Source organism: Salvelinus namaycush, chromosome 37, assembly GCF_016432855.1.
Source record: "Salvelinus namaycush isolate Seneca chromosome 37, SaNama_1.0, whole genome shotgun sequence".
Classification (NCBI taxonomy): domain Eukaryota; kingdom Metazoa; phylum Chordata; class Actinopteri; order Salmoniformes; family Salmonidae; genus Salvelinus; species Salvelinus namaycush.
The window spans coordinates 16,648,662-16,674,881 of record NC_052343.1 but is presented as its reverse complement, the minus strand read 5'-3'; the positions used below and the strand labels follow the sequence as shown (position 1 = coordinate 16,674,881).

The 26,220-nt window shown below is 47.2% G+C and overlaps 2 protein-coding genes across 7 annotated transcripts in view; both read right to left on the bottom strand.

Annotated features, from left to right (window-relative positions):
* The window catches only part of tg (thyroglobulin), a 77,999-nt gene extending 74,317 nt beyond the window's left edge, over positions 1 to 3,682 (bottom strand). The window contains exons 1-5 of the mRNA XM_038977455.1: positions 3,616 to 3,682; positions 2,080 to 2,188; positions 1,546 to 1,643; positions 1,190 to 1,378; positions 828 to 987 (exon numbers count right to left, since the gene is read on the bottom strand). Of these exons, the coding sequence (XP_038833383.1) occupies positions 828 to 987; positions 1,190 to 1,378; positions 1,546 to 1,643; positions 2,080 to 2,188; positions 3,616 to 3,682 (623 nt within the window). The remainder of the gene's footprint in view (positions 1 to 827; positions 988 to 1,189; positions 1,379 to 1,545; positions 1,644 to 2,079; positions 2,189 to 3,615) is intronic.
* A 624-nt stretch (positions 3,683 to 4,306) lies between these two features.
* phf20l1 (PHD finger protein 20 like 1) overlaps positions 4,307 to 26,220 on the bottom strand; it is a 36,785-nt gene continuing 14,871 nt past the window's right edge. For 3 of the 6 annotated variants that reach the window (XM_038976200.1, XM_038976202.1, XM_038976203.1), the window contains exons 13-25: positions 24,801 to 25,082; positions 20,924 to 21,142; positions 18,788 to 18,841; positions 18,552 to 18,674; positions 17,284 to 17,451; positions 15,068 to 15,141; positions 14,773 to 14,883; positions 14,148 to 14,247; positions 11,876 to 12,071; positions 11,529 to 11,690; positions 10,903 to 11,086; positions 7,521 to 7,722; positions 4,307 to 6,180 (exon numbers count right to left, since the gene is read on the bottom strand). In XM_038976200.1, the coding sequence (XP_038832128.1) occupies positions 6,038 to 6,180; positions 7,521 to 7,722; positions 10,903 to 11,086; positions 11,529 to 11,690; positions 11,876 to 12,071; positions 14,148 to 14,247; positions 14,773 to 14,883; positions 15,068 to 15,141; positions 17,284 to 17,451; positions 18,552 to 18,674; positions 18,788 to 18,841; positions 20,924 to 21,142; positions 24,801 to 25,082 (2,018 nt within the window). In that variant the 3' untranslated portion in view covers positions 4,307 to 6,037. The remainder of the gene's footprint in view (positions 6,181 to 7,520; positions 7,723 to 10,902; positions 11,087 to 11,528; positions 11,691 to 11,875; positions 12,072 to 14,147; positions 14,248 to 14,772; positions 14,884 to 15,067; positions 15,142 to 17,283; positions 17,452 to 18,551; positions 18,675 to 18,787; positions 18,842 to 20,923; positions 21,143 to 24,800; positions 25,083 to 26,220) is intronic. The other 3 variants (XM_038976201.1, XM_038976204.1, XM_038976205.1) reach the window with 3 other exon arrangements.

Sequence of the window (26,220 nt, the reverse complement as noted above, 5' to 3'; positions counted from 1 at the left end):
TTGCCTAGTTAAATAAAGGTTAAATAAAATAAAAATATGTGAATTCTGAAAATTACAATAAGTTCCCAGGAGACCAAGCGTCTCCATTCCTCATAACATGTTCCAGTCACCATACACAAGAATAGGATCCTATCAGGTCAGAAATGTAGAGCGAGGAGGGAAAAATAAAGTGAATTTGGGCTCCCAGTTCTCCTGTCAGCGCATCAGTGGTCTAAATCCTGTCCACGGGTCTAAGCATTACACTCCCATCTAGAGGCAGATACTATAAAAAGCTTTGTACAAAACCTGTCTCACTCACACACAGGATCCCAATGCACAGCCAGGTCAAAGCAAACCTCCAGCAGTGTGTTTGTGTGAGTGAGTGATAGATGAGATTCCAATGCACAGCCAGGTCAAAGCAAACCTCCAGCAGTGTGTTTGTGTGAGTGAGTGATAGATGAGATCCCAATGCACAGCCAGGTCAAAGCAAACCTCCAGCAGTGTGTTTGTGTGAGTGAGTGATAGATGAGATCCCAATGCACAGCCAGGTCAAAGCAAACCTCCAGCAGTGTGTTTGTGTGAGTGAGTGATAGATGAGATCCCAATGCACAGCCAGGTCAAAGCAAACCTCCAGCAGTGTGTTTGTGTGAGTGAGTGATAGATGAGATTCCAACGGTCTAACAGGGAATGTCAGCGTCCCAAACGGTACACTATTCCCCTGATATAGTGCACTACTTTTGACAAGAGCCCTATGGACCCTGGTCAAAAGTAGTGCACTACACATACGGAATAGGGTGTCATTTGGGGCGCAAGCTTAGAGTGCATATCTTTCCCTTCCAGGCACTCACCTGTTGAACGTGTGCAGCAGGTCCAAGACCATCCTGTCAGTGGTGTTGACAAACTTGCACTGCACGGACAGGAAGGAGCCATCGGCCGAGCACTGAGGGGGGGAGCGCTCCCCGACGCCGTGGAGGAGACGCCTCGACCTCACCTCACAGCTGCTTGGGCCTGAGGGAAAAGGTCCTTCTGATCAGCTCTAGTCATTTATATATTACTGTGCGGCTAAGTTGGTAGAGCATGGCACTTGCAACGTCAGGATTTGAGGGTTCGATTCCCGCTGGGGCCACCCATTAGAAAATGGATGCACATAATACTGTAAGTCATAAATGACATATCAATACACAACACATCCTGCTCCTAACTAACTCACACTGAGAGGGCTTTCCGTTCTGCCGGGTCCCGTAGATCTCCATGCCTTCCAGGTCTACACACCAGCACTGTCCCCGGGCGCTGTCACACTGCACCGCCTGGTACTCCCCAGAGGCCTGGCACTGGGGCACCAGGGGGGCATCGCCACTCAGCAGGGCCTGCTGTCTGTGGAGCTGGCAGGACGTCAGACCTGTGGGAGGAGGAGGAGGAAGAGGAGGTCAATGATGATAAACAGCATTTACATAGTCCATCTCAAAAGGTCCTGGCTAGGGTTCCCGAGGGGAATTCATCCCATCTAGCACCAATGTGGTTTCAAGTTAAAACAGATATTTCCAGGAAGAGGGGCGTTCTGCTCACAGTACACAGCTGATCCGTTCTGTCTGGTTCCAGAGATCTCAGCTCCCTCAGCGTTCACACACCAGCACTCACCACCAGCACCGCTGCACTGGACGTGTCTGGAGTACACAACAGTTAGAAGAGAGTAGGGAACAGCGGTCCGCTTCCCAAATGGCACCCTATTCCCGGCATAGTGCACTACGTTTGACCGGAGCCTTAGGCAAGTAGTGCACAACATAGGGATTGGGAATAGGGTACCATTTGGGACAAATTCAGGGAAATTGCTTCTTTACTGTCCTGGCTATCTTTACTGTCCTGGATAGCTTTACAGTCCTGGATAGCTTTACTGTCCTGGCTAGCTTTACCGTCCTGGCTAGCTTTACCGTCCTGGCTAGCTTTACCGTCCTGGCTAGCTTTACCGTCCTGGCTAGCTTTACCCATCCTGGTTAGCTTTACCGTCCTGGCTAGCTTTACCGTCCTGGCTAGCTTTACCCGTCCTGGCTAGCTTTACCCGTCCTGGCTAGCTTGTGTCATATACAGCACTGTCAGGTATACCTGAATCTCCCGTCCTCTGAGCACTGGGGGACATGGTCTTGTTGCCGGGCAGAACTACCACCACGTAGCGACTCACACTGACTCAGGGTCTCAGACTCCAGTTGGTATTCTGAAAACAGCAGCAAATACAATTTAGTCATTCAAAACTGTGTCCATTTCTTTGTGGGGAAATTAAAGATGTTGTATTTGGCGTACAGGCATATGGTCCATACACACAGGAAACAAACACAGCCTAAATGATAGTATAATAAATACACTACATCATCAAAAGTGTGTGGACACCTGCTCGTCCAACACCTCATTCCAAAATCAAGGATATTATTATGAAGTTGGTCCCCCCCTTTGCTGCTATAACAGCCTCCACTCTTCTGGGAAGGCTTTCCACTAGATGTCGGAACATTGCTGTGGGGGCTTGCATCCATTCAGCCACAAGAGCATTAGTGAGGCCGGGCACTGATGTTGGGCGATTTGGCCTGGCTCGCAGTCGGCTTTCCAATTCATCCCAAAGGTGTTTGATGGGGTCAGGAACCTGTGCAGGCCAGTCAAGTTTTTCCACACTGAACTTGACAAACCATTTCTATAGGGACGATGGCATTGTCATGCTGAAAAACAGGAAAGGGCTTTCCCCAAACTGTTGCCACAAAAGTTGGAAACACAGAATCATGTAGAATGTCATTGTTTTCTGTAGCGTTAAGCTTTCCCCTCACTGGAATTAAAGAGCCTGAACCCTGAAAACAGTCCCAGGCCATTATTCCTTTTCCACCAAACTTTACAGTTGGCACTATGCTTTGGGGTAGGTAGGGCCAAACCCAGATTCGTCCGTTGGACTACCAGATGGTGAAGCGTGATTCATCACTCCAGAGAACATGTTTCCACTGCTCCAGAGTCCAATGGCGGCGAGCTTAATACAACTCCAGCCGTGGCTTGGCATTGTGATCTTAGGCTTGTGAGCGGCTGCTCGGCCATGAAAACACATTTCACGAAGCTCCCAACGAACAGTTATTGTGCTGACGTTGCTTTTAGGTCGGGCACTGATGTTGCAACCGAGGACACAAGATTTTTTTTGCACTACGTGCTTCAGCACTTGGCGATCCCGTTCTGTGAGCTTGTGTGGCCTACCTCTTCACAGCTGAGCCGTTGTTTCTCCTAGACGCTTCCACTTCACAATAACAGCACTTACAGTTGACCGTTGCAGCTCGAGCAGGGCAGAGATTTGACAAACTGACTTGTTGGAAAGGTGGCATCCTATGACGGTCACTGAGAGAGAAAGTCACTGAGCTCATCAGTAAGGCCATTTTATTGTCAATGTTTGTCTATGGAGATTGCATGGCGGTGTGCTCGATTTTATACAGGCTGAAATAGCCGAATCCACTAATTTGAAGTCTACATAGTTTTGTATATATAGTGGATATACAAAATACAAATAATGATAAACATAGAAAAAGCATCATCCGAAATAAGAGGTTTAAATTACAGCTTAAAATAACTTTGAAATATTCAAAAATCCAAGATAAACTAAGAGCCCTAAGGTGTTACCTGAAATCTTCCCCTCAGACAGACAGAGGCAGCACAGCAGTATGAAGATCTCAACCAGGCTCATCATCTTCCTCAATCTGTCCGTCCGTCCGTCCGTTGAACTGTGAGGAGACTGGGACTAAACCTCTGGATTTATACCATCAGTGTTATCTGCAATGTCATCCTCCCCTAGGTAGTCACCGCACTCAGGAAGGAGTGTGTGACACACGTGGTCCTCACTCGCCAAACATGGAACACTCAGGTGTGTTTGGAACAATGGAAGTTCTGGAACATTCTAGTGGGAGCAGCCAAGCCTGAGACTCAGAGGGCCATCAGAAGGGAGGAGTTGGTCATGCAAGACTTGACCTGGGATGCATTAGAAACCTAGAAACCAAATCGGAAGAAAATGGACAGAAACGTCAGAGGGACTATCTGAATCTGTCCAATAAGAACCTGTTGTTTACGTTGCAAAACATTTTTCTACAGTTTACACTAATAAATACGACCCAGGTGAACATGACTTGCACCTTCAGGACGATGCTCTTTCAAGAGCCAACGGACGACAGGTTTCTGAAGTCAAATGACATAAAACATGGAAAACAAGGCCAGCAACAGACAACACAAATTAACAATTGAATGTGTAACAGTATAACACACACACCAACTTAGTAATATATCATTTAAAATAATAACTAAGACGAGATATAAAATATCCAGAATATCTTTTTTAATGGCATTGTACATGTAGTAAATCACATAAAGAACCGGTCTTAAATAAACTCTTAATGTACAGCTGGTATATGTCAATAAAAATCTACTTTGTTTTATACCCTAGCGGCTGGTTCTAAAACACTTTTTATACAGGTTCATAGAAACGCTAAATAAACATAGTCATTTTTCTTCAAGTATATTTTATCCTCTTATGTCTTCTATAGATGTTTCCTCCTCTTTACAGTCATAGAAACTGTACATAAAATGACCCAACAACAGCAATCAACACATTGCTTTTTAATACACATTTACATCCAGCTGGCAATTTAGTTTCAAACGTGTCCACTTAGTCAGAAGACATTGTGGTGTTATGTGACGTAGCAGCCATACTGGGGCCGCACTGAAAGCATCAAAAACCCCACAGACAGAGGCTACGTCTCCAAATGGCACCCTATTCCCTACACGGCGCACTACTTTTGAACAGGCTCCATAGGGCTCCGGTCAAAAGTAGTGCACTACATAGGGAATAGGGTGCCATTTCGGGATGTATACACACACAGAGACAAACGTGCCACAGATGTCCCGTGACATCAAGGCCATTTCCGTGGTTGTCATGGAGATATCCTGAAGACACACAGTCGTATGTCTGTCTGTGGATTGGGTACATTATATACACCAGTAAAATATACTCATCCCATGTTGAATCAGTGAGAACGATAACATTGTAAACTTGGTGGGTCATACTTTCAGACTTGGCACATAAGAGAATGAAAGTTAATGATTGTAAAAGGTGGCAATAGATTCCTGAAATGAAATCAGAATTCAGTCGCTAAATGACTGATGTTAGCACTGGTTTTTTAACAAATCAACTAACCATAGTGTGAACTTGAGGGGGAACTGGAAATGTTAAAACATCTCAAACTAGTTTCAGACCACGCTTCCAAAACAGAACAGATTTCTGGCAGGTTAAAGCTTGCTACAATATCATCTAACAATCACCATGGTGATTTAGTTTTTGCATTAACTCATATCACACAAGCACGGCTTCTACAGCTCTCCTCCTACTGAGGCAAGAGAGTGATGGGATGTTTCCCAAATGGACCCCTATATTCCCTACATACTGTAGTGTACTACGGTCTAAAGTAGTGCACTATAAAGGGAATAGGGTTCTATTTGAGACGGGCCCATGATGAGGTAATCTCATTGCATTTTAATAATCTCAATTAAATTGAATTTCAGCTATATCATAGAATGCGTGTGAACGATTTAATGTACGTGGACAAACCCTCATTCCTGGTTATGAAAACGTTGTGGGAACTTCATAACAGGGAGTCTGAGTTAAAACAACAAAACATCCTGGGCCCTACAAACTAACACTGTATTAAACTGGTACTTTTCATCCAGAAGTCCCATTTCGTCAAACTCAATACTTGTCAGTTACTCCAACTCAAAACACTCTTCTTTCTAATACCAAGAGTCCACTGGACTCAACTCTTTCCTGTTGGTCTCTATACATCCATTCATCCCCCTTGTATTGATCCAACTGAAGCTTCCCTCCCACAGTCTGTCTAGGAGGAGAAGGTGTGCTCAGTTTGACAGTTTATGGACCACAGCAGACGGTGTGCTTCGGTGCCAGAGAGAGAGGACGGGGTTCACCCTGGGTTTGGATAGGACTCTCCTCTGTGAAGACACCAGATGCCTAGTGCTGTTGCCATGCTAACCCGGGCCAGACTCAGACAGAACACAGGGTGCTCATCTGTTGCACCTTGCTCAGGTCTGTGAGGAGCTGCTTGATGCGGTGTTGAAGCTGAGGCAGCCTGGCCAGGGGGTCCGGAGGCTCCAACTCCCCACTGAGGTCCAGCCAGCTCTCCAACACTGAGGGACGCAGAGAGAGAGAGAGACACGGATCTAATAAGGTAAGAACCAGTTCCTCCTTCATTTACAATGGGGCCATTACCTCCCACTGCTTTGGTATTATTAGTCAATAGGATAGGACAGTGTATTATTAGTTTATAGGATAGGACAGTGTATTATTAGTGTATAGGATAGGACAGTGTATTATTAGTGTATGGGATAGGGCAGTGTATTATTAGTCTATAGGATAGGGCAGTGTATTATTAGTCTATAGGATAGGGCGGTGTATTATTAGTTTATAGGATAGGACAGTGTATTATTAGTTTATAGGACAGGGCAGTGTATTATTAGTTTATAGGATAGGGCAGTGTATTATTAGTTTATAGGATAGGGCAGTGTATTATTAGTTTATAGGATAGGGCAGTGTATTATTAGTTTATAGGATAGGACAGTGTATTATTAGTTTATAGCATCGGACAGTGTATTATTAGTTTATAGGATAGGACAGTGTATTATTAGTGTATAGGATAGGACAGTGTATTATTAGTTTATAGGATAGGACAGTGTATTATTAGTTTATAGGATAGGGCAGTGTATTATTAGTTTATAGGATAGGACAGTGTATTATTAGTGTATAGGATAGGGCAGTGTATTATTAGTTTATAGGATAGGACAGTGTATTATTAGTTTATAGGATAGGGCAGTGTATTATTAGTTTATAGGATAGGACAGTGTATTATTAGTTTATAGGATAGGACAGTGTATTATTAGTTTATAGCATCGGACAGTGTATTATTAGTTTATAGGATAGGACAGTGTATTATTAGTGTATAGGATAGGGCAGTGTATTATTAGTGTATAGGATAGGGCAGTGTATTATTCGTTTATAGGATAGGACAGTGTATTATTAGTTTATAGGATAGGACAGTGTATTATTAGTTTATAGGATAGGGCAGTGTATTATTAGTTTATAGGATAGGACAGTGTATTATTCGTTTATAGGATAGGACAGTGTATTTATTGGACCACCAGGCCACCCCATTTACCATCAAGCTCCTTCTCTAGACCACCCAGACCACCCCATTTACCACCCAGACCACCCCATTTACCATCAAGCTCCTTCTCTAGACCACCCAGACCACCCCATTTACCATCAAGCTCCTTCTCTAAACCTCCCAGACCACCCCATTTACCATCAAGCTCCTTCTCTAGACCACCCAAACCACCCCATTTACCATCAAGCTCCTTCTCTAGACCACCCAGACCACCCCATTTACCATCAAGCTCCTTCTCTAGACCACCCAGACCACCCCATTTACGATCAAGCTCTTTCTCTAGACCACCCAGAACACCCCATTTACCATCAAGCTCCTTCTCTATGAGGTCCATCCTGCCTGCCACCTGGTTCTGAACATCTTCTATGTGAGTGAGGAGGTTCATCTGCCACTGGAGACAGTTCCTGGCATGTTCCACTGAGTCTGGTCCCCTCTCATTCAGACAGGCAGGCATAGCCAGGGAGCCAGGCACAGCCAGGGAGCCAGGCACAGCCAGGGCAGTTGTCTTCTGTTGACAACACACAGCATTAACTCAACCACAAAAATCGAATCAAAATTGATCAACACATTTTACAGTTATAAAAAAAATAAATGAAAGCCAGTAGCCTAGTGGTTAGAGAGGCGAGAGAGCAACCAGAGGGTTGCCAGTTCGAATCCCGGGTCTGACAGGAAAAATCTGTCCCGGAAGTGAGCTGGCAACTCGGAGGGGTTACATGTATCAAACCCTAGATACCACGGCTTGCCGTTGTACACTTAACTCCATGGGCACCTCCTGCACCTACCTCTCCATGTAGTGTATTGTCTTTAGGAGAGGTTGGGATAAACAGTCCCCTGTTCCTACCTCTCCATGTAGTGTATTGTCTTTAAGAGAGGTTGGGATAAACAGTCCCCTGTTCCTACCTCTCCATGTAGTGTATTGTCTTTAGGAGAGGTTGGGATAAACAGTCCCCTGTTCCTACCTCTTCATGTAGTGTATTGTCTTTAGGAGAGGTTGGGATACACAGTCCCCTGTTCCTACCTCTCCATGTAGTGTATTGTCTTTAGGAGAGGTTGGGATAAACAGTCCCCTGTTCCTACCTCTTCATGTAGTGTATTGTCTTTAGGAGAGGTTGGGATACACAGTCCCCTGTTCCTACCTCTTCATGTAGTGTATTGTCTTTAAACAGTCCCCTGTTCCTACCTCTTCATGTAGTGTATTGTCTTTAGGAGAGGTTGGGATACACAGTCCCCTGTTCCTACCTCTTCATGTAGTGTATTGTCTTTAAACAGTCCCCTGTTCCTACCTCTTCATGTAGTGTATTGTCTTTAAACAGTCCCCTGTTCCTACCTCTTCATGTAGTGTATTGTCTTTAAACAGTCCCCTGTTCCTACCTCTTCATGTAGTGTATTGTCTTTAAACAGTCCCCTGTTCCTACCTCTCCATGTAGTGTATTGTCTTTAGGAGAGGTTGGGATAAACAGTCCCCTGTTCCTACCTCTTCATGTAGTGTATTGTCTTTAAACAGTCCCCTGTTCCTACCTCTTCATGTAGTGTATTGTCTTTAAACAGTCCCCTGTTCCTACCTCTCCATGTAGTGTATTGTCTTTAAACAGTCCCCTGTTCCTACCTCTTCATGTAGTGTATTGTCTTTAAGAGAGGTTGGGATAAACAGTCCCCTGTTCCTACCTCTCCATGTAGTGTATTGTCTTTAAGAGAGGTTGGGATAAACAGTCCCCTGTTCCTACCTCTCCATGTAGTGTATTGTCTTTAGGAGAGGTTGGGATAAACAGTCCCCTGTTCCTACCTCTTCATGTAGTGTATTGTCTTTAGGAGAGGTTGGGATACACAGTCCCCTGTTCCTACCTCTTCATGTAGTGTATTGTCTTTAAGAGAGGTTGGGATAAACAGTCCCCTGTTCCTACCTCTTCATGTAGTGTATTGTCTTTAAACAGTCTCCTGTTCCTACCTCTCCATGTAGTGTATTGTCTTGTCTTTAGGAGAGGTTTAGATAAACAGTCCCCTGTTCCTACCTCTTCATGTAGTGTATTGTCTTTAAACAGTCCCCTGTTCCTACCTCTCCATGTAGTGTATTGTCTTTAAACAGTCCCCTGTTCCTACCTCTTCATGTAGTGTATTGTCTTTAGGAGAGGTTGGGATACACAGTCCCCTGTTCCTACCTCTTCATGTAGTGTATTGTCTTTAAACAGTCCCCTGTTCCTACCTCTTCATGTAGTGTATTGTCTTTAAACAGTCCCCTGTTCCTACCTCTCCATGTAGTGTATTGTCTTTAGGAGAGGTTGAGATACACAGTCCCCTGTTCCTACCTCTCCATGTAGTGTATTGTCTTTAAACAGTCCCCTGTTCCTACCTCTTCATGTAGTGTATTGTCTTTAAACAGTCCCCTGTTCCTACCTCTCCATGTAGTGTATTGTCTTTAGGAGAGGTTGAGATACACAGTCCCCTGTTCCTACCTCTTCATGTAGTGTATTGTCTTTAAACAGTCCCCTGTTCCTACCTCTTCATGTAGTGTATTGTCTTTAGGAGAGGTTGGGATAAACAGTCCCCTGTTCCTACCTCTCCATGTAGTGTATTGTCTTGTCTTTAGGAGAGGTTGGGATACACAGTCCCCTGTTCCTACCTCTTCATGTAGTGTATTGTCTTTAAACAGTCCCCTGTTCCTACCTCTTCATGTAGTGTATTGTCTTTAGGAGAGGTTTAGATAAACAGTCCCCTGTTCCTACCTCTTCATGTAGTGTATTGTCTTTAAACAGTCCCCTGTTCCTACCTCTCCATGTAGTGTATTGTCTTTAGGAGAGGTTGGGATACACAGTCCCCTGTTCCTACCTCTTCATGTAGTGTATTGTCTTTAAACAGTCCCCTGTTCCTACCTCTTCATGTAGTGTATTGTCTTTAGGAGAGGTTGGGATAAACAGTCCCCTGTTCCTACCTCTTCATGTAGTGTATTGTCTTTAGGAGAGGTTGGGATAAACAGTCCCCTGTTCCTACCTCTTCATGTAGTGTATTGTCTTTAAACAGTCCCCTGTTCCTACCTCTTCATGTAGTGTATTGTCTTTAGGAGAGGTTGGGATACACAGTCCCCTGTTCCTACCTCTTCATGTAGTGTATTGTCTTTAAACAGTCCCCTGTTCCTACCTCTTCATGTAGTGTATTGTCTTTAGGAGAGGTTGGGATACACAGTCCCCTGTTCCTACCTCTTCATGTAGTGTATTGTCTTTAAACAGTCCCCTGTTCCTACCTCTCCATGTAGTGTATTGTCTTTAGGAGAGGTTGGGATAAACAGTCCCCTGTTCCTACCTCTTCATGTAGTGTATTGTCTTTAAACAGTCCCCTGTTCCTACCTCTCCATGTAGTGTATTGTCTTTAGGAGAGGTTGGGATACACAGTCCCCTGTTCCTACCTCTTCATGTAGTGTATTGTCTTTAGGAGAGGTTGGGATAAACAGTCCCCTGTTCCTACCTCTTCATGTAGTGTATTGTCTTTAAACAGTCCCCTGTTCCTACCTCTCCATGTAGTGTATTGTCTTTAGGAGAGGTTGGGATAAACAGTCCCCTGTTCCTACCTCTTCATGTAGTGTATTGTCTTTAGGAGAGGTTGGGATGAAGTTACATCCCAGTTGGACCTGATGTACAACTGATGAATAAAGTGATCGTCTTAAAAACAAACAAGAGACAATAAAGATCAACAACACCTTTCTTACTTCCTGTTCCTTGGCTGTGAAGTGGGTGGAGTGGGAGGCGGGGTTAGTATAAGCCACCACCAGGTCCGCCCCCACCCCTCCTCCCTCCTGGCTGTTAGAGCCGTGGGGGTCTGCAGCCGGTCGGTCTGTAGAGAGCCAGTGTTCCAGCTGTCCGGGGCTGGGGGGTTTCTGGTAGCTGTAGAGCAGAGAAGAGTCATTACAAAGACTAGACAACGATCAATAAAATACATTATGAACACAGTGGAAACTAGTGACGGGCACCAATATCGCTAATTCAACACAGTATCGATAATGTTTGATTCCATACCAGTGCCCATCGCTACTACAAACAGGTATTACACAGACAGCTGAACCTGTACCTGTGTTTGCTGGTGATAATGTTTGATTCCATACCAGTGCCCATCGCTACTACAAACAGGTATTACACAGACAGCTGAACCTGTACCTGTGTTTGCTGGTGATAATGTTTGATTCCATACCAGTGCCCATCGCTACTTCAAACAGGTATTACACAGACAGCTGAACCTGTACCTGTGTTTGCTGGTGATAATGTTTGATTCCATACCAGTGCCCATCGCTACTACAAACAGGTATTACACAGACAGCTGAACCTGTACCTGTGTTCGCTGGTGATGTAAGTGTCAGTCTTGGAGGAGGTGTGGTTGTTCAGAGAGTTGTCTGTCAAGTGGATGCAGTCAGGGAGACCGCCCATGGGCTGGTCCTCGTCAGAGTTCACCCATGACCGAGCCCAGAAGTGCAAATTGGGATTGTGTTTGTTCCTATAGGTGGACAAGGAAGTAATGGTTCATTTAGACTCCAAATGATCATGGATCCGTTTCAAATAGCACCCTATTCCCTTTATAGTGCACTAGATTTGACCAGAACCCGTACTACAGATAATGAGTTTCACCGTTTTCTTTAGGTGTGATGAAAACGTCTCCCTACGTTCTGAAAGGTGACCTACTGTAGTATGTCCATCTTCAGCTGTAGTCCGTGAAGGACGTTGTTGACACTGAACACGTCTGCTAACAGCTGATGGGTGGACACGCTGGTCTTACAGTTCTGCTCAGAGTAGTTCTCAGAGAGGAAGGACAAGCCGTACATCTGACCCTTGTTCAACCAGTCTTTGTCATGGAGATATTTGGCACTCCACCTTTGACCTAAACAACAAAAACAAATGGACATGTCAGGAAGACAACCAACATGTTGATGATAATAATAATGTAGGAATATCTTGGTCTTGTTTGTAAATTGTATAGGGTAGGTAGAAGTTGCCTAGCCTGAGTGCCAGTCTTGTTTGTAAATTGTATAGGGTAGGTAGAAGTTGCCTAGCCTGAGTGCCAGTCTTGTTTGTAAATTGTATAGGGTAGGTAGAAGTTGCCTAGCCTGAGTGCCAGTCTTGTTTGTAAATTGTATAGGGTAGGTAGAAGTTGCCTAGCCTGAGTGCCAGTCTTGTTTGTAAATTGTATAGGGTAGGTAGAAGTTGCCTAGCCTGAGTGCCAGTCTTGTTTGTAAATTGTATAGGGTAGGTAGAAGTTGCCTAGCCTGAGTGCCAGTCTTGTTTGTAAATTGTATAGGGTAGGTAGAAGTTGCCTAGCCTGAGTGCCAGTCTTGTTTGTAAATTGTATAGGGTAGGTAGAAGTTGCCTAGCCTGAGTGCCAGTCTTGTTTGTAAATTGTATAGGGTAGGTAGAAGTTGCCTAGCCTGAGTGCCAGTCTTGTTTGTAAATTGTATAGGGTAGGTAGAAGTTGCCTAGCCTGAGTGCCAGTCTTGTTTGTAAATTGTATAGGGTAGGTAGAAGTTGCCTAGCCTGAGTGCCAGTCTTGTTTGTAAATTGTATAGGGTAGGTAGAAGTTGCCTAGCCTGAGTGCCAGTCTTGTTTGTAAATTGTATAGGGTAGGTAGAAGTTGCCTAGCCTGAGTGCCAGTCTTGTTTGTAAATTGTATAGGGTAGGTAGAAGTTGCCTAGCCTGAGTGCCAGTCTTGTTTGTAAATTGTATAGGGTAGGTAGAAGTTGCCTAGCCTGAGTGCCAGTCTTGTTTGTAAATTGTATAGGGTAGGTAGAAGTTGCCTAGCCTGAGTGCCAGTCTTGTTTGTAAATTGTATAGGGTAGGTAGAAGTTGCCTAGCCTGAGTGCCAGTCTTGTTTGTAAATTGTATAGGGTAGGTAGAAGTTGCCTAGCCTGAGTGCCAGTCTTGTTTGTAAATTGTATAGGGTAGGTAGAAGTTGCCTAGCCTGAGTGCCAGTCTTGTTTGTAAATTGTATAGGGTAGGTAGAAGTTGCCTAGCCTGAGTGCCAGTCTTGTTTGTAAATTGTATAGGGTAGGTAGAAGTTGCCTAGCCTGAGTGCCAGTCTTGTTTGTAAATTGTATAGGGTAGGTAGAAGTTGCCTAGCCTGAGTGCCAGTCTTGTTTGTAAATTGTATAGGGTAGGTAGAAGTTGCCTAGCCTGAGTGCCAGAGGACTGGCCACCCCTCATAGCCTGGTTCCTCTCTAGGTTTCGGCCTTTCTAGGGAGTATTTGCTCGCCACCGTGCTTCTACACCTGCATTGCTTGCTGTTTGGGGTTTTAGGCTGGGTTTCTGTACAGCACTTTGAGATATCAGCTGATGTAAGAAGGGCTTTATAAATACATTTGATTTGTGCTATCATACCAACTCCTTGTCACTCATGGTCATGTTTGGCTTGACAATGACATCAATGGAGCTGTCAAGAGCACAAACAGATCTGGGACCAGGCAATATGAGACAACAGATCTGGGACCAGGCGATAGAAGGAGACAACAGATCTGAGACCAGGCGATAGAAGGAGACACCAGATCTGGGACCAGGCGATAGAAGGAGACACCAGATCTGAGACCAGGCGATAGAAGGAGACACCAGATCTGAGACCAGGCGATAGAAGGAGACAACAGATCTGAGACCAGGCGATAGAAGGAGACAACAGATCTGAGACCAGGCGATAGAAGGAGACAACAGATCTGAGACCAGGCGATAGAAGGAGACAACAGATCTGAGACCAGGCGATAGAAGGAGACAACAGATCTGAGACCAGGCGATAGAAGGAGACAACAGATCTGAGACCAGGCGATAGAAGGAGACAACAGATCTGGGATCAGGCTAAAAGTTGCCTCTAACCACTGACAGAGGGTGAGATCATCTTTCATCCCCCTAATGGTTTAGGTTGGGGAGTAATCTGATCCTAGATCTGTGGTTAGGGGAGTGTAGGGTATGGTGTTACCTGGAGGGTCTCTGCAGATGTAACATATGTACTGGTCCGGGATGCTATCCTCCAGAAGCCCCATACACACACTGTGCTGCCAGCACATACACTCCTCACACTGAAACACACAGAGAGAGAGAATGAATGTGTGTGTGTTGAGGTGGAAACAAATACTATCTGAACACAGGTCTGAAACATGTATAACACATTTTCTTTATTTATTTAACCAGGCAAGTCAGTTAGGAACAAATTCTTATTTACAAATGACAGCCTATCCCGGCCAAACCCCCGGACGAGCGCCGCCCTATGGGACTCCCAATCATGGCCGGTTGTGATACAGCCTGGATTCGAACCAGGGTCTGTAGTGACGCCTCTAGCACTGCAATGTAGTGCCTTAGACCACTGCGCCACTCAGGAGGTCCATATTGGAGGCCTGAAGGGAACGCCCAGGCGGAGCTTGTGGCAGACTTGTACTTTGTACATGTATTTGTTGTAAACTCCCCAGTTAACTGACACTAAAGAGTGATTCATTTAATATTAACTTCAGGTGTCCCTGGTGTTGAATTTACACCACAAGTGACTGGAATTTTCCAACCCCACCTCAGACATAACACTAGTCTGAGGGCTCCAGTCAGTCCAGTACCTGAATCATGAATCCATTCTCCTCGTCCATCTCACAGATACAGCGGACGATCTCCTGGGTACCATCCTCATCCTCCTCCTGGAAGTCCTCCATGTTCAAAGAGTCAAAGTCCTGGTCGGAGGGTTCAAAACAAACCCCCTGAGTCATGTTGTCACCCTGAGTCACATCTATACATTTCCTAAGCCATAACACACAACCTATTACATAGAGGAGGATCCTAAAGGACCATGGAGTCCAGTCTGCTTCCTGTTTTCTATGTTTCCAGAAACAAATGGTAGTATCGTGACAACCCTACCTGGTTGTACTCATCTCCACTAAACAGTAGGCTCTCTGTGGTCGAGTCCTCCAGGAAGTCTATGTCTGACAGGTCTGGAGAGGGAGAGAGGGGGGAGGGGGAGAGAGAGGGGGAGAGAGGGCGGAGGGGGAGAGAGGGGAGAGAGAATAAAAACAAGTGTAAACACAATGCTCACATTCTTTACAACATATATCTTGATGTCATATAATTGTGAGAACTTCAGCAAAGCATCACCTAAAATTAACTTAGTTGACAGTTTTCTATCTGAATACCAAGTGTGATCACCACAGAGTAATATACCAATCTATTCCAATACTGAAAGGCTGAATAAAGGCTAGGGGGGCGTAAACACCTGTCAGAACCTTAAAAAACAACAACAGTTTAACCCCAAATTGGACCCAGTTGACACTGTTAGATAACAGTCCCTGGCGATGTTTCTTCATTTCCCAAGTACTGTTGGCTTCCCCAATGTGAAATATAGAAGGCCACTGATCACAGTAGACTACATTCATTCTGAGGAGGTATTAAGTCCAGAATGAAGGCTGCTGTGGCTCTGCTGGTGTTGCTGTTCTGTCGGTCTGGGGCATGGACTCCAGTGTCTGAGACATGAACAGTGCTGATGTCTCCCTGCATCTCCTATGATGCAGGTATCTTCACAGCACCAGTGAGAGGGATCTACTTCATCAGATTCACTGTCATGGACAACAAAACCTCCAAGGGGTTGTCTGTACTTTAGTAGAAGAATGGCCAGTCTATTATGTGGTTCGGTCAGGGGAATGAAAAGGACAAACATTATCTATCCAATGCAACGATTCTAGAGTTGGAGAAAGGGGACACGGTCCACGAGTCTCTTCTCAGGCTACTGGATCTAGAGTCGGAGAAAAGGGACATGGTCCACGAGTCTCTTCTCAGGCTACTGGATCTAGAGTTGGAGAAAGGGGACACGGTCCACGAGTCTTTTCTCAGGCTACTGGATCTAGAGTTGGAGAAAGGGGACATGGTCCACGAGTCTCTTCTCAGGCTACTGGATCTAGAGTTGGAGAAAGGGGACACGGTCCACGAGTCTTTTCTCAGGCTACTGGATCTAGAGTTGGAGAAAGGGGACATGGTCCACGAGTCTCTTCTCAGGCTACTGGATCTAGAGTCGGAGAAAGGGGACAAGGTCCACGATTCTCTTCTCAGGCTACTGGATCTAGAGTTGGAGAAAGGGGACACGGTCCACGAGTCTCTTCTCAGGCTACTGGATCTAGAGTTGGAGAAAGGGGACAAGGTCCACGAGTCTCTTCTCAGGCTACTGGATCTACGACGATCACAATAACCACAGCACCTTCAGTGGTTTTCTGCTGTTGCCTATGTGAGGGGAACGTCCCACAGTCTCATGAATTCATATGGAAACACTTCAATAAACATGATGTGAAGCTAAATGACTTGTATTGTTTGATTTCATGTACCACATTATGATGAAAATTGTACATTCATGTAAGGTACACATCTCTTCCTTTCAGATGGTAAGTTATGGGTGATGGTTAAGAGTGGGACTGTGTTATGGAACTCTGTGAGGGACCCCAGGATTCATTTCTAGCAGAACTACTGACACAATCTTCAAACTAAAACTGATAACTAGTAAATAGTCCCTCAGAATGTCAACCTAGAAAAAAGGAGACGGGATAGGATACTTTTCTTTACCCAATAACATTCTACAGCAATATTCTACGGCAACATTCTACGGCAACATTCTACGGCAACATTCTACGGCAACATTCTACGGCAACATTCTACGGCAACATTCTACGGCAATATTCTACGGCAACATTCTACGGCAACATTCTACGGCAATATTCTACGGCAATATTCTACAGCAACATTCTACGGCAACATTCTACGGCAACATTCTACGGCAACATTCTACGGCAATATTCTACGGCAATATTCTACGGCAATATTCTACAGCAACATTCTACAGCAATATTCTACAGCAATATTCTACAGCAACATTCTACAGCAACATTCTACAGCAATATAGGAATATTGGGTCAACATGATGTCTGATTCAGAGTAATGACTTGTGATGAAGAACAATAAAAACACTGTGTGAGTTCATCAATTTGAACAGCACATTCGTGTAAAGATGAAATGTGATTGGTTGATATACATATGTGTGTATACGCATTCATTTCATAGAAAAGACGCCCCCTTGTCAGGCGATTCCCACTCACTCTCTCCGGTCAGGTCGACGGAGAGGATGGCGCGGGGGTACTGGTAATGTTTGGTGGTGGAGCAGGAGGAGGAGGAGGGGAAAGTGAAGGAGGTGGAGGAACGGTGAAGAGTAGACGCCGTAGATCGCTCCAGGAAGGACAGGGACATGTCATCGTAGTCAGAATAACCTGCAGGTGACAAAACACAGAATGTGTTTTTATGATGTATTGACCAGTGCTACTTCTAACGTCTGTTTATCTTTCTCTAATGTATTTATTGGTGGGGTGTGTATTGGCTGGGGCAATTAAACTCCCCCTTTGAGGATCGATTAAGTACCAGCTTATGTCTCGTCTTAAATATATATGTTTACAATAATCTATACAAATGGACTGGTCATTCACTGACAACATACTATACACAACACCTGAACTAAACGTACAGCGCTGCTTGGATTCACAACAGCAGGAGCCCTCGGAGAAACATTAAGATACAGCACCTGAACTAAACGTACAGCGCTGCTTGGATTCACAACAGCAGGATCCCTCGGAGAAACATTAAGATACAACACCTGAACTAAACGTACAGCGCTGCTTGGATTCACAACAGCAGGATCCCTTGGAGAAACATTAAGATACAGCACCTGAACTAAACGTACAGCGCTGCTTGGATTCACAACAGCAGGAGCCCTCGGAGAAACATTAAGATACAACACCTGAACTAAACGTACAGCGCTGCTTGGATTCACAACAGCAGGATCCCTTGGAGAAACATTAAGATACAGCACCTGAACTAAACGTACAGCGCTGCTTGGATTCACAACAGCAGGAGCCCTCGGAGAAACATTAAGATACAGCACCTGAACTAAACGTACAGCGCTGCTTGGATTCACAACAGCAGGAGCCCTCGGAGAAACATTAAGATACAACACTTGAACTAAACGTACAGCGCTGCTTGGATTCACAACAGCAGGAGCCCTCGGAGAAACATTAAGATACAGCACCTGAACTAAACGTACAGCGCTGCTTGGATTCACAACAGCAGGAGCCCTCGGAGAAACATTAAGATACAGCACCTGAACTAAACGTACAGCGCTGCTTGGATTCACAACAGCAGGAGCCCTCGGAGAAACATTAAGATACAGCACCTGAACTAAACGTACAGCGCTGCTTGGATTCACAACAGCAGGAGCCCTCGGAGAAACATTAAGATACAGCACCTGAACTAAACGTACAGCGCTGCTTGGATTCACAACAGCAGGAGCCCTCGGAGAAACATTAAGATACAGCACCTGAACTAAACGTACAGTGCTGCTTGGATTTCCTCTTCTTTTTCTTCTTCTTCTTCTGTTTCAGTTTGAAGTGGTCCTTCTCTTTCCTGTCCCTCCGCTCTTTATCCTTGTCCTTCTTTTTTCCTAAAGAAAAAAATTAAAAAATAACATTATTTAATCACCAACTGATTTGCGGGAACAACGGAGAAATTTGATTTACTACAACTGCTAAGAAGAGAACTAGAACACAATCTCACCGATCACCTGGGATTTCTCCTCCAGTTTCACCTTCTTCTCAATCTTCATTAACCCTGTAGAAGGAGTCATGTATGTAATGCGATCACAGTTCTCTGCAGCTAACTGTGTTGCTTTAATGTGCGACCCAAATGGCACCCTATTCCCTATATAGTGCACTACTTTGGATTGTTTATTTTATTTTTCCCTCTGTCGTATTTCATGTGTTTTTCTTCTCATCTATATCACTACCTCATTGTGTGTTGTTGGGAAAGAGCTGGCCAGTTAAGCATGTCACTGGGCTGTTTTACACCTGCTGTATCCTGCCATGCCACTAACCTGGCTCCAGTCCTTATAGCCCCTCAGGAAGGCCCACTGCCCTGCCACTAACCTGGCTCCAGTCCTTATAGCCCCTCAGGAAGGCCCACTGCCCTGCCACTAACCTGGCTTCAGGCCTTACAGCCCCTCAGGAAGGCCCACTGCCCTGCCACTAACCTGGCTCCAGTCCTTAGAGCCCCTCAGGAAGGCCCACTGCCCTGCCACTAACCTGGCTCCAGGACTTACAGCCCCTCAGGAAGGCCCACTGCCCTGCCACTAACCTGGCTCCAGTCCTTATAGCCCCTCAGGAAGGCCCACTGCCCTGCCACTAACCTGGCTCCAGGCCTTACAGCCCCTCAGGAATGCCCACTGCCCTGCCACTAACCTGGCTCCAGTCCTTACAGCCCCTCAGGAAGGCCCACTGCCCTGCCACTAACCTGGCTCCAGTCCTTACAGCCCCTCAGGAAGGCCCACTGCCCTGCCACTAACCTGGCTCCAGTCCTTACAGCCCCTCAGGAAGGCCCACTGCCCTGCCACTAACCTGGCTCCAGTCCTTACAGCCCCTCAGGAAGGCCCACTGCCCTGCCACTAACCTGGCTCCAGTCCTTACAGCCCCTCAGGAAGGCCCACTGCCCTGCCACTAACCTGGCTCCAGTCCTTACAGCCCCTCAGGAAGGCCCACTGCCCTGCCACTAACCTGGCTCCAGTCCTTACAGCCCCTCAGGAAGGCCCACTGCCCTGCCACTAACCTGGCTCCAGTCCTTACAGCCCCTCAGGAAGGCCCACTGCCCTGCCACTAACCTGGCTCCAGTCCTTACAGCCCCTCAGGAAGGCCCACTGCCCTGCCACTAACCTGGCTCCAGTCCTTGCAGCCCCTCAGGAAGGCCCACTGCCCTGCCACTAACCTGGCTCCAGTCCTTACAGCCCCTCAGGAAGGCCCACTGCCCTGCCACTAACCTGGCTCCAGTCCTTACAGCCCCTCAGGAAGGCCCACTGCCCTGCCACTAACCTGGCTCCAGTCCTTACAGCCCCTCAGGAAGGCCCACTGCCCTGCCACTAACCTGGCTCCAGTCCTTACAGCCCCTCAGGAAGGCCCACTGCCCTGCCACTAACCTGGCTCCAGTCCTTACAGCCCCTCAGGAAGGCCCACTGCCCTGCCACTAACCTGGCTCCAGTCCTTACAGCCCCTCAGGAAGGCCCACTGCCCTGCCACTAACCTGGCTCCAGTCCTTACAGCCCCTCAGGAAGGCCCACTGCCCTGCCACTAACCTGGCTCCAGTCCTTACAGCCCCTCAGGAAGGCCCACTGCCCTGCCACTAACCTGGCTCCAGTCCTTACAGCCCCTCAGGAAGGCCCACTGCCCTGCCACTAACCTGGCTCCAGTCCTTACAGCCCCTCAGGAAGGCCCACTGCCCTGCCACTAACCTGGCTCCAGTCCTTGCAGCCCCTCAGGAAGGCCCACTGCCCTGCCACTAACCTGGCTCCAGTCCTTACAGCCCCTCAGGAAGGCCCACTGCCCTGCCACTAACCTGGCTCCAGTCCTTACAGCCCCTCAGGAAGGCCCACTGCCCTGCCACTAACCTGGCTCCAGTCCTTACAGCCCCTCAGGAAGGCCCACTGCCCTGCCACTAACCTGGCTCCAGTCCTTACAGCCCCTCAGGAAGGCCCACTGCCCTGCCACTAACCTGGCTCCAGTCCTTACAGCCCCTCAGGAAGGCCCACTGCCCTGCCACTAACCTGGCTCCAGTCCTTACAGCCCCTCAGGAAGGCCCACTGCCCTGCCACTAACCTGGCTCCAGTCCTTACAGCCCCTCAGGAAGGCCCACTGCCCTGCCACTAACCTGGCTCCAGGTGCTTGTCCTTATCGATCACCTTCTTCAGAATCTTGTCGTGGAGGGACTCGAAGCTCTTCTCCTGAGGCGGAGGAGGGAGAGACAGCTCTGTGCTGTCAGAGCTCATGGAGGCAGAGGAGCGCTTCTTCCTGTTCAACCTGGGAGGTTTCAGACAGCTTCCCAGTCCAGTACAGTCCAGTTGGAACATATGGCCCGGAGGGGACAGTGCTGGAGGACAGAGGAGACAGTATAAAATATAGGGCCCTGAGGGGACTGTATAAAACATATGGCCCTGAGGGGACAGAGGAGACAGTATAAAATATATGGCCCTGAGGGGACAGAGGAGACTGTATAAAACATATGGCCCTGAGGGGACAGAGGAGACTGTATAAAACATATGGCCCTGAGGGGACAGAGGAGACTGTATAAAACATATGGCCCTGAGGGGACAGAGGAGACTGTATAAAACATATGGCCCTGAGGGGACAGAGGAGACTGTATAAAACATATGGCCCTGAGGGGACAGAGGAGACAGTATAAAATATATGGCCCTGAGGGGACAGAGGAGACTGTATAAAACATATGGCCCTGAGGGGACAGAGGAGACTGTATAAAACATATGGCCCTGAGGGGACAGAGGAGACGGTATAAAACATATGGCCCTGAGGGGACAGAGGAGACGGTATAAAACATATGGCCCTGAGGGGACAGAGGAGACTGTATAAAACATATGGCCCTGAGGGGACAGAGGAGACTGTATAAAACATATGGCCCTGAGGGGACAGAGGAGACAGTATAAAATATATGGACCTGAGGGGACAGAGGAGACAGTATAAAATATATGGCCCTGAGGGGACAGAGGAGACGGTATAAAACATATGGCCCTGAGGGGACAGAGGAGACGGTATAAAACATATGGCCCTGAGGGGACAGAGGAGACTGTATAAAATATATGGCCCTGAGGGGACAGAGGAGACGGTATAAAACATATGGCCCTGAGGGGACAGAGGAGACGGTATAAAACATATGGCCCTGAGGGGACAGAGGAGACTGTATAAAACATATGGCCCTGAGGGGACAGAGGAGACTGTATAAAACATATGGCCCTGAGGGGACAGAGGAGACAGTATAAAATATATGGACCTGAGGGGACAGAGGAGACAGTATAAAATATATGGCCCTGAGGGGACAGAGGAGACGGTATAAAACATATGGCCCTGAGGGGACAGAGGAGACTGTATAAAACATATGGCCCTGAGGGGACAGAGGAGACTGTATAAAACATATGGCCCTGAGGAGACAGAGGAGACAGAGGAGACGGTATAAAACATATGGCCCTGAGGGGAAAGAGGAGACTGTATAAAACATATGGCCCTGAGGGGACAGAGGAGACTGTATAAAACATATGGCCCTGAGGGGACAGAGGAGACCGTATAAAACATATGGCCCTGAAGGGACAGAGGAGACAGTATAAAACATATGGCACTGAGGGGACAGAGGAGACCGTATAAAACATATGGCCCTGAGGAGACAGAGGAGACGGTATAAAACATATGGCCCTGAGGGGACAGAGGAGACTGTATAAAACATATGGCCCTGAGGGGACAGAGGAGACTGTATAAAACATATGGCCCTGAGGGGACAGAGGAGACCGTATAAAACATATGGCCCTGAGGGGACAGAGGAGACAGTATAAAACATATGGCACTGAGGGGACAGAGGAGACCGTATAAAACATATGGCCCTGAGGAGACAGAGGAGACGGTATAAAACATATGGCCCTGAGGGGACAGAGGAGACTGTATAAAACATATGGCCCTGAGGGGACAGAGGAGACTGTATAAAACATATGGCCCTGAGGGGACAGAGGAGACTGTATAAAACATATGGCCCTGAGGGGACAGAGGAGACAGTATAAAACATATGGCACTGAGGGGACAGAGGAGACCGTATAAAACATATGGCCCTGAGGGGACAGAGGAGACAGTATAAAACATATGGCCCTGAGGGGACAGAGGAGACTGTATAAAACATATGGCCCTGAGGGGACAGAGGAGACTGTATAAAACATATGGCCCTGAGGGGACAGAGGAGACCGTATAAAACATATGGCCCTGAGGGGACCGTATAAAACATATGGCCCTGAGGGGACAGAGGAGACAGTATAAAACATATGGCCCTGAGGGGACAGAGGAGACAGTATAAAACATATGGCCCTGAGGGGACAGAGGAGACAGTATAAAACATATGGCCCTGAGGGGACAGTATGCTGAGGGACAGAGGAGACTGTATAAAACATATGGCCCTGAGGGGACAGAGGAGACGGTATAAAACATATGGCCCTGAGGGGACAGAGGAGACGGTATAAAACATATGGCCCTGAGGGGACAGAGGAGACTGTATAAAACATATGGCCCTGAGGGGACAGAGGAGACTGTATAAAACATATGGCCCTGAGGGGACAGAGGAGACCGTATAAAACATATGGCCCTGAGGGGACAGAGGAGACAGTATAAAACATATGGCCCTGAGGGGACAGAGGAGACAGTATAAAACATATGGCACTGAGGGGACAGAGGAGACGGTATAAAACATATGGCCCTGAGGAGACAGAGGAGACGGTATAAAACATATGGCCCTGAGGGGACAGAGGAGACTGTATAAAACATATGGCCCTGAGGGGACAGAGGAGACTGTATAAAACATATGGCCCTGAGGGGACAGAGGAGACTGTATAAAACATATGGCCCTGAGGGGACAGAGGAGACAGTATAAAACATATGGCACTGAGGGGACAGAGGAGACCGTATAAAACATATGGCCCTGAGGGGACAGAGGAGACAGTATAAAACATATGGCCCTGAGGGGACAGAGGAGACTGTATAAAACATATGGCCCTGAGGGGACAGAGGAGACTGTATAAAACATATGGCCCTGAGGGGACAGAGGAGACCGTATAAAACATATGGCCCTGAGGGGACCGTATAAAACATATGGCCCTGAGGGGACAGAGGAGACAGTATAAAACATATGGCCCTGAGGGGACAGAGGAGACAGTATAAAACATATGGCCCTGAGGGGACAGAGGAGACAGTATAAAACATATGGCCCTGAGGGGACCGTATAAAACATATGGCCCTGAGGGGACAGAGGAGACTGTATAAAACATATGGCCCTGAGGGGACAGAGGAGACGGTATAAAACATATGGCCCTGAGGGGACAGAGGAGACGGTATAAAACATATGGCCCTGAGGGGACAGAGGAGACTGTATAAAACATATGGCCCTGAGGGGACAGAGGAGACTGTATAAAACATATGGCCCTGAGGGGACAGAGGAGACCGTATAAAACATATGGCCCTGAGGGGACCGTATAAAACATATGGCCCTGAGGGGACAGAGGAGACAGTATAAAACATATGGCCCTGAGGGGACAGAGGAGACAGTATAAAACATATGGCCCTGAGGGGACAGAGGAGACAGTATAAAACATATGGCCCTGAGGGGACCGTATAAAACATATGGCCCTGAGGGGACAGAGGAGACTGTATAAAACATATGGCCCTGAGGGGACAGAGGAGACGGTATAAAACATATGGCCCTGAGGGGACAGAGGAGACGGTATAAAACATATGGCCCTGAGGGGACTGTATAAAACATATGGCCCTGAGGGGATAGTATAAAACATATGGCCCTGAGGGGACAGCGCTGAGGGACAGAGGGGGGTGAGAGAGAGTATAAGGTTGGGCTCTGGACAAAAGTAGTGCACTATATAGGGAATAGGGTGCCATTTGGGATAAACAGCCTAAAACAATTTGGTGAATTTGTGTATTCAAGTTACATCCAACTAACTGTGTTTTCAAATGAATCAAATCTAAATCCATACACGATGAGGTGGAGACAGTCCTGCGTCTCTTTGTGTTGTCAGGGACCTCCAGCAGGGTGGTGGTGGGCATGGAGGCTGAGGTGGCCCGGGTACGACCAGCCCTGTCTGGGGAGCCTGGCAGCTCAGAGTCCTGGAGGTCCTTGTCAGCGTTGTGGTAATACTTGAGGTGGTAGTCCAGCAGCTTGGCTTTGCGGAAGGCCTTGGAGCACCCAGGGATCTTACACTTGTAGAGGTCCAGGTCGTTGGGAGACGTTGGGTCATCACACCGCTTGGTGTTCATGACTGAGAGAGAGAGAGGTGACACACAGAGAGAGAGAGAGAGAGAGAGAGAGAGAGAGAGAGAGAGAGAGAGAGAGAGAGAGAGAGAGAGAGAGAGAGAGGTGACACACAGAGGAGAGAGAGAGAGACAGAGAGAGAGAGAGAGAGGTGACACACAGGAGAGAGAGAGAGGTGACACACAGGAGAGAGAGAGAGAGAGAGAGAGAGAGAGAGAGAGAGAGAGAGAGAGAGAGAGAGAGAGAGAGAGAGGTGACACAGAGGAGAGAGAGGTGACACACAGAGAGAGAGAGAGAGAGAGAGAGAGAGAGAGAGAGAGAGAGAGAGAGAGAGAGAGAGAGAGAGAGAGAAAGAGGTGACACACAGAGGAGAGAGAGGAGAGAGAGAAAGAGGTGACAGAGGAGAGAGAGAGGAGACAGAGGAGAGAGAGAGAGAGAGAGAGAGAGAGAGAGAGAGAGAGAGAGAGAGAGAGAGAGAGAGAGAGGTGACACAGAGGAGAGAGAGGTGACACACAGAGGAGAGAGAGAGAGGTGACACACAGAGGAGAGAGAGAGAGGTGACACACAGAGGAGAGAGAGAGAGAGGTGACACACAGAGGAGAGAGAGAGAGAGGTGACACACAGAGGAGAGAGAGAGAGGTGACACAGAGGAGAGAGAGAGAGGTGACACACAGAGGAGAGAGAGAGAGGTGACACACAGAGGAGAGAGAGAGAGGTGACACACAGAGGAGAGAGAGAGAGGTGACACACAGAGGAGAGCGAGAGGTGACACACAGAGGAGAGCGAGAGGTGACACACAGAGGAGAGAGAGAGAGGTGACACACAGAGGAGAGAGAGAGGTGACACACAGAGGAGAGAGAGAGAGGTGACACACAGAGGAGAGAGAGAGAGGTGACACACAGAGGAGAGAGAGAGAGGTGACACACAGAGGAGAGAGAGAGAGGTGACACAGAGGAGAGAGAGAGGTGACACACAGAGGAGAGAGAGAGAGGTGACACACAGAGGAGAGAGAGAGGTGACACACAGAGGAGAGAGAGAGAGGTGACACACAGAGGAGAGAGAGGTGACACACAGAGAGAGAGAGGTGACACAGAGGAGAGAGAGGGAGAGTGAGGAATGTTTTTCTGGATTATCAAGTCTCTCAG